General features: G+C 44.7%; 1 protein-coding gene across 1 annotated transcript; it reads left to right on the top strand.

Moving 5' to 3' along the window:
- Nucleotides 1-5,364: 5,364 nt before the first annotated feature.
- Nucleotides 5,365-7,851, top strand: RPL37A (ribosomal protein L37a). The gene is made up of 4 exons (XM_082631568.1): nucleotides 5,365-5,444; nucleotides 5,854-5,982; nucleotides 6,565-6,647; nucleotides 7,728-7,851. Exons 1-4 carry the CDS (start codon nucleotides 5,442-5,444, stop codon nucleotides 7,789-7,791), a joined length of 279 nt encoding a protein of 92 aa, XP_082487694.1. The 5' UTR covers nucleotides 5,365-5,441; the 3' UTR covers nucleotides 7,792-7,851.
- The last annotated feature ends 360 nt before the right edge of the window (nucleotides 7,852-8,211 follow it).

Genomic DNA, 8,211 nt, shown 5'->3' with positions numbered 1-8,211 from the left:
AAATAAACCCCTTAAAACCCATCATCACCATTATACCATCCAAGGTAACACTTCCCCACTCAATACATATCCTTAACCACTGATGTGCCAGGTTCTGTGCTCAGTCCTGGGATGCAGAGGTGGACAACTGAGGCCCTGTCTTCATGGAGTTGACTTGTGGTGACTGTGGCTTGTTGTTTTTCAAATAGACTTTATTTTTAGAAAAGTTTTAGATTTATAAAGAAATTGAAGAGATAGTAAAGACAGTTCCCATATACTTTCTCACCCAGTTCCCCCTGTTATTAACATCTAACATTAGTATGGTATATTCATTATAATCAATGAACCAATATTGATACATTATTATTAACTTAAATATATAGTTTATTCAGAGCGCCTTAGTTTTTACCTAACATCTTCTTCTATTCCAGGATCTCATTTTTACATTGAGTCATCATGTCGCCTTAAGCTCCCCTTGGCTGTGACAGTTTCTCAGACTCTCTTGCTTTTTATGATCTTAACAGTTTGGGGGAGTGCCGGTCAAGTATTTTGTAGGACACCCCACTATTGGAATTTGCCTAGTTTTTTTTTTCAAGACTAGACTGGGGTTATGGGTTTGGGGGAGGAGGATCACAAAAATAAAGTGCCATTGTCACCACATCTATCAGAGGGACATACTCTCCATGATATACGACTGTTTGATATTGACCTTGACCTGTTTGGCAGGTTTCTCCACTCTAAAGTTACTATTTTTTCCCCTTTTTTGTGCTCTTTGGAAGAAGTCACTCTGCACAGCGCACACTTAGGGAGTGAGGAGTTACATCCCCCTTCCTAGAGGGCACAGAATCCACAAACATTATCTAGAATTCTTCTGCAAGAGAGATTTGCCTCTTCTCCCCCATTTATTTATTTATTTTATGCAACCATTTCTTTATATCAGCATGAACTCATGGACATTTATTTTCTACTTTGGGTTGAAAATCAATAAAACTTTATTTTTTGCTCAAAAATTTCCAGACTTATCCATTGGGAGTTCTTTCAATTGGTTCCCATGGCTCTTTGACGTAGCTCCATCACAGTAGGGTTTTTCTGCTTTTTGGGTTTTGAGCACTCCTTTACTTTCTGGCACTACAAGATGCTCCAGGCTCATCTTGGACATGTTCTGCCCCAGTCCTAGAATCAGTCATTTCTCCAAGGAGCCCTGGTTCCTTTCACCGTGTAACAGAATGACATTAGAAACCATGATGTGAGCTAGGTGTACTCATTGCTAATGGACTTAAAAAAATTTTCTTTCCAATTATAAATACATACTCATTATAAAAGATAATTAGAAAATGCAGAAATGTATAAAAACAAAACTCAATTTCAATATTCCCACTCCCCACAACCACAGAATAGTAGACTTTTTGCTTTTTCTCTGGAATTACATAGCCAGAGCTGGCATAAAAGAACAGGGAGGGTAAAGAGAGAACTGCTTTGGTTCCACACAAAAAGTCTACAGGATGGTGAGAACACAAATTGCCCGGTCAGTCCTCTGCCTCAACAGCACTCAAAGTCTGGAAACTCTTCCTGGAATCACAGAACACAAGAACTGGATGGGACCCTAGAGGTCATCTTGTCCAGCCCCTCATTGTAAAGATGGTCAGTGCTGGGAGGCAGGAGGTGGTTCTCCAGGCCATGCAGGGACCGTGGCTAACCCAAAGTCATACCACAAGGTAGTCAGAGAGCCTGCCCTGGACCAAGTGCCAGAGACCCGATCTCTAGTTAAGAACGTCTTCTGCTATGATTTTGTTCAGTGCACTAAATATTATGACTTGGAGTGGTACAAGCCAACAATTAACAGAACTTACTTTGGGGTCGGATAGATGTGGATTTCAGTTCTAGTTCCACCACACTGCTGTGTGTCCTTGGACAAAGTACTTAACTTCTCTGAGTGGTAGTCTCTCCATCTGAAATAATAACTGTAATAGTTACAACTGTATAGTGTTTACTATGTTCCAGGCACTGTGGCAAACGCTTGTCATGTGTTTAACTCATTGGCTCTTTACAAAAACATCATGAGGTAGGTATTATAATTATTCAGATTTTACAGTTGAGGAAACCGACACAGAGAAAAGTAAAATAACTTATCAGAGGTCTCACAGGGGTAAATAGCAGAGCCCTGCTTTGAAACCAGACCTATGTTCCTAACCGTTACATGAGACCTCCTCTCTTTATCCTAATGATGAAGATAATGATTCTTCCTATCTCAAAGGATCATAGTGAAAAGTAAATGTGAACATCCATGTAAAATACTCAGAACAGTGCCCACCATATGGTACCTTCCAGAACATGCCAGCTGGCATTATTGTTATCACTTCTGCTGCTTTGAGCCCCAGTGAGACAGGCTAGGACCTGGGGCCCTTTGCTGCAGTGCTTGCATCTGGAAAACAAAATACAGAGAAACTATATGGAGCTAAAAATAACTGCGTGCATGCGCAGCTGGGGCAAATTCTGCACAAAAGATACAAAGAGACCAAAAAACCCAACTGCTACTTTTGAAGAGCCAGGAGCAAAAGCAGGGTACTGCACATGGCCTGCACACAGCACCTTTTAAGCCACCCCTCCTCCCGGCCCCTGGACGCACCCCTACCCGCACCCCATAAGAGGAACCAGCTGGCTCCCCCTCAGGGAGCAAGCAAGCAAGGGAACCTGTTGTTTGTTCTCGCTCCCCCCTGCTGCAGCAGGGGCCCCAATAAAGCCTTGCCTGAATTTCTTGTCTGGCCTCTGATCAATTTCTATTGATTAAGGAGGCCAAGAACCCTGTTCGGTAACAACTCTACCCATCCTGTACTCAAATCTTGAAGGGTTGAAAGATCGTAACCGTATGAAATTCGAAGTATGTAACTGTGTGCAAGGTGTGTGTGTGTGTGTGTTTGTCAGGTAAGGTTTTACTGTGGCCCCTGCTGCAGCAAGGAGGAGTGAGAACTAACAACAGGTTTCCTTGCTTGCTCGGGAACTGTAGGGGTGGGGAGAGCAGGTTCCTTAAATGGGGCGAGGGTGGGGGTGTGTCCAGGGGTCGGGCCGGAGGGGCGGCTTAGATGTTTTGCCCACTCCTCTGGTGGTGTTGAGTGCAGGGGGCATGCTCAGTACCCTGCCTTTGCTCCCTTCACCCAGTTTTTGCTCCTGGCTCTTCAGAAATGGCAGTTGTGCTTTACTGGTCTTTTGTATCTTTTGTCCAGAATTTGCCCCACCTGGTCATGCACGCAGTTGTTTTTAGTCCCATACAGTTTCTTTGTATTTTGTTGCTGGAGGAGAGGTGTGTGCAGGTGCAAGCGCGGCAGCAAAGGGTCCCAGGTCGCATCCTGTCTCATTCCCCCGGAGAGATTCTACACCCTTATTTTTATTTTCTTTTTCTTTTTTGCGGTACGCGGGCCTCTCACTGTTGTGGCCTCTCCCGTTGCAGAGCACAGGCTCTGGACGCGCAGGCTCAGCAGCCATGGCTCATGGGCCTAGTCACTCTGCGGCATGTGGGATCTTCCCGGACCGGGGTGCGAACCCGTGTCCCCTGCATCGGCAGGCGTACTCTCAACCACTGCGCCACCAGGGAAGCCCTACACCCTTATTCTTAAGGGGTAAGGGGCCGAAGGTCTCTTCTTCTGAAACTTCTTCCTGCTGGACAGGGGCCGCAAACCCTAGCCTACCCTAGAGGTGTAGAAGTCCCTCGCTGACTGTTCCAAGGACCTGTAGGGACCTGGGCCACTCTCTGCTGGAATGGGTTGAATTCCTTGAGCCATCATGAGCCTTACTTCAAACTGTTGGAGCCCAGAAGATACAAACTTAACCAAAAGGTTAAACAAACACGGGCCAAAAAGAGAAGAACAACAACAGCCTTAAAGGGCCTAGAGAGGGAAGGAACCAGGTTAACTTTGGGAAGGCTTCTTTACCTGTTGACCAGATGGGGAGGCGATGTCACCCCTACCAAGAAGCCATTCTTTTTGGGTGTATATTTTTGTTAATCTCGGGGTTAAAGTTTAACATGTTTCTCTATTATTAGAGTGGAAGGTCGGACCTGTTGGTCCCAGGTCTCCTTGGACCAAAAAGTCTTAGTCACAGGTTTACAACAGTAGGAAAACAACAGAGTACTAGACGAAATATAGCATAAATCAGTATGGCTGAAAAGAAAAGGGTTATAAGAAAATGAAAACCTCCTGCCAGAAAGTTTTTTATACCTTGTGGGATCCAAGAGAACAAACTAGAGAACCAGTTTTTAATTTCCCTGCCCATATTGAATAGCGAGGATTGGTGGTTAATTGTCTGCTGAAGCCGGGTGGTGTGTAGAATTTTAATATACTTGTGAGGAGCCATGAACACATGCACAATCATTTGTGAACTGAAGCCATTTTTTTAACCTGAATTCTGACTGGAAACAGGGTCAAGTAATCCCACAATGCCTTTCGGCCCTCACGGTCTTTCTTAGCTCCTAAATCATGGATCCTCCCTTACACTTTTATTTCAAAATTCTCAGAGCTTCCTCTCCTCGGGCGTAACCATCTTCTGAGAAAAGGCAGCAAAACTTTCAAGAGCGTGTTCTACATGTTCCCAGCCTCTTTATTTGAACATACCCTTCACTTCCTGGCCTTAACCAGAAACCTAGCTCTTCTCTGCTGACCCTTATGAAGGAGCTGGAAGGAAAGATAATAGATGTGGTTCAAGAGTGAGATGCTGGGGCTTAAGGTTTCAGGCAGGGACCTGACAGCTGAGGATGAGGCGGTGGGAGTGGATTCTGAAATGAAGCGGGAGGTAGGCCATCAGAACTGAGATGAAGGGAGAAGCTGAAAGACTTACGTGGTGACTGTTCACTCCTCCCCAGCCTTCGGATCTGACTTTCCTCAGGGAACCCAAGGCTCTTCCGTTTTAGGATCTGGTGGAACCATCTTCCTTCCTTCAGAGCTCTGATCGGTTTTATAACTTGTTAATGTGGTCATATGGCTTACTCTGGCTGGACTGTAACTTATGAGTGGAGCCTTGGTCTTTAGTCACCTCTGTGCCGGCCCCCTGCACAGGGCCTGCCGCTTTTAGAAGGCATCCTGTAGAAAGCAATGAGATTTGGAATCGTAAAATCTAAGCCCTTCTTTAAGCCAAGCGCCAGTGAGCAAGTCACTTAAATTCTGAATCTTGTCCATAAAAATGACGGAAATCGTACCTGCTTTGCAGGATTTCGTGAGATATGTGTCAGATAATGTCGATGTGTGAAAGTGCTTCTGCTACACAGTTTGTTGCTACAACTTGTGAAAGAGTAAACCTCTCTCAGAAGCGTCCAGCCACACCCTCCGGGAGGCACCGGGAGCGAGAAAAACCTCCGCACCATAGAGTTCAGTTCCTAGCTGGGCCTCCCAGCCCCCACTTCCGCTTGGCCGCCTAAAACCGCGCCTGCGCAATTAAGCACTTCCTCTCTCGGCTTGGACCTAGGCTGCGGCGTCATGGTGAGTGTTGGTCCCGGGTGAGGCCTAGGTGTGTATCCGCTTGCATCTGCCCTTTTTTTTCTTTGTTTCTTCGCCCTAACCTACCTCACTTGCTCGCCCGCTCTGTGCCGTGTCCCCGGCCTCCGTGCCCTCGCCGCTCCTTTCGGACGCAGCCTGGAGCGGACGGGCGGGGGAGCTTGGCGGGGGCGCTGGCGCGTCCGGCCGGGTTAACTGGGTGCCCTCGGAGCACCGGGCCCACCGTCGGTCCTGGTTTTACCGGGATGGGGTGGAATGGGGGGAGCTACGTGACAGGCGGGGGCTGGGTGGGTGGAAGAATGGCGTATGGAGGCCCTGGGACTTGGTGGAGGGGCGAAGTCCCCGTTTCTGGGTCCTAATATCGCTGGTTTCTCTCTTATCTCATTCTTAACAGGCGAAACGCACCAAGAAGGTCGGAATCGTGGGCAAATACGGGACCCGTTATGGTGCCTCCCTGAGGAAAATGGTGAAGAAAATTGAAATCAGCCAGCACGCCAAGTACACTTGCTCCTTCTGTGGCAAGGTAAGATGGGCTCTGGGGCGGGGGGGGGGGGAGAGGGAGGGAAGGTTTCCTTCTGAAGTGAGCCCTCTCTTGAAGGAAGTTTATAGATGGTTTGCTGGTTCTAAGTTGTTGAGCGGTTAGAGTTGCACATACCATCGGTGACCAGTTACGAGATAAAAGTATTGTTTATAATTTCAGGTTTTGTCAAACGCTTTTCATTTAAAGAAAACTATTTAGGAGCTAAAGGGGGAACAATTATTTGGCAGCCCCAGCCGAAACCAAACCTGCTTTGTGGGACATGTTCTGTACGTTTTGTCTACTGATGTTGCTAGAGATTTTTGTTAAATATTTGTATGTTTATTGTCTGCAAAAGTACTGTTATGGCAATGCTTGTTTTGGGGGGAGGGAAGGGTCTTTCACATCCCTGGCAGTGTCACCATGGTGAATGCAAATTTCGCACCAGCGAACTTGAAATTAGAAAAAAACATGAATCGCCACATAAAATACACCAGCTTTAGTTTTCTAGTGTAATTTAGACTCCTGGATGTTTATTATATAAAAGGCTTTTCTTTGGTCATAGGAAAAATTGATTGTCTTTTACAGACCAAAATGAAGAGACGAGCTGTGGGCATTTGGCACTGTGGTTCCTGCATGAAAACGGTAGCTGGTGGTGCGTGGACCTACAAGTGAGTCCATTTCTTTATGGTATTTGGAAGTGTTTGGAGCATGTCGAAATTTCTAGTTTTGTTGCTGGACGGGCTAGTTTGTTTAACACGTCTGTTAGTTGGGCTGACTGCTGAACACTTGTGTGGCAGGCTGTTCTTATAAAACTTAAGAGGTCAGTTAGCTTATTACTGTATGTGTATTGAGGCCATCTGGGCCACCACGCCTTTGCCACTCTAAACAGTATTGGTTGGACTTCTTCAGCTTTGTGACTGACAAGGGCCAGGTGATATTTATTGCTGTGATAAACCTCTGTGCTGGTTATTGATTGTGTGGACTCTTGAGTTTATCCGTTTCTGGAAACTCAGGCCACTCTTGAAGGCCGCTAACCTTGGAATTCATTGCTGACCCTGAAGGTTGACATGTTTTTCCTCTAGCTAGTGTGTGGACTTGTGCTGTCCAATACACTAGTCACTTACATATAGTTAAGTGACTTGGCTAATGTAGTTGAAGTTGTTAAGTTTTGTTAAATTTAAATTTAAAATGGAAGCAATGTAAAACATTGGAGAACGTTGAAATGATAATGTGGATATACATATAAGCACCTGTGGGAGTGTCTGTGAGAAAGAAAGGGGAAGTGGGGAGTTGGTTGCTCTCTTGGCTGTGATGGTTAAATGAGCCTTCATCTACCACGTGGTGGGGGTGGGTGGGTGTATGTTTTTCGGGTGCAGTTCCTGAGTGTTGTGGCAAAACATTCTTCTGTCATTTCCACAATGTGCTGTAGTCTGCTTTACTGCCTTAGTCATTGTTTTCTTGATACTCACCATACCATCTTATAATTTATTAGTTTCTTCTGACATTCTGTTCGTTCTCTTTTAATGAGTTTCATCAGCCTCTTGTAGTCATTCCTTCATGTTAATTTCATGCTCTACTGTCTGAGAAATCAGATGCATGAGATTGCCTAATTCTTCAGGTTCTGAAGACGTGGCTGTTAATAGATGCCATCATCATCATTAAGATTGTAATGTAAAAATGAGGCACATTTCTCATTTGCCATTCTACATGTTAACTACTTTTGGAACCAAATTTGTTTTTCTTTCCAGCACCACTTCTGCCGTCACAGTAAAGTCTGCCATCAGAAGACTGAAGGAATTGAAGGACCAGTAGAAGCGCCACCATTTGATACGTTGCTAGCCTATAATAAATGGGTTAATTTATGTAACAAAATTACTTCGGTTTGTTGTTAATTCTATTAGTCAGACGTTCTTAATTGAATTGCATTAACTTGCTTTCTAAAAAAGGACTTGGATATTAAAATTCTTTTAATTTTTGTTTTAATTTTATGCTGAGATGGGTTGTCATAATCCAGTTTTTTTTCAATAGTCACATGATACATGACATAAAAATATGAGCCTAAGTCTGTTCTTGCCAGTTAGATTTCTTTGAGATACATTGGTTCAAAAAATGCAAACTGTTTTAAAATCACAGTTAATATATATATTTTAATATTTTGAAGGTAGGATGACATACACTGCCTATTAACTTTTGGTGTTTTGTCTGACCACGCATTGACCTTGTAGAAATGTT

The sequence above is a fragment of the Mesoplodon mirus genome (genome assembly GCF_964341445.2).
Source record: "Mesoplodon mirus genome assembly, chromosome: 8".
In the NCBI taxonomy this organism is placed as follows: domain Eukaryota; kingdom Metazoa; phylum Chordata; class Mammalia; order Artiodactyla; family Ziphiidae; genus Mesoplodon; species Mesoplodon mirus.
This window is presented reverse-complemented; position numbering and strand designations above follow the sequence as displayed.

Coding starts and splice junctions, on each gene's coding strand:
- RPL37A (XM_082631568.1), top strand. Junction 5,983..6,564: donor CTTGCTCCTTCTGTGGCAAG/GTAAGATGGGCT, acceptor TGTCTTTTACAG/ACCAAAATGAAGAGACGAGC. Junction 6,648..7,727: donor GGTGGTGCGTGGACCTACAA/GTGAGTCCATTT, acceptor TTTTCTTTCCAG/CACCACTTCTGCCGTCACAG.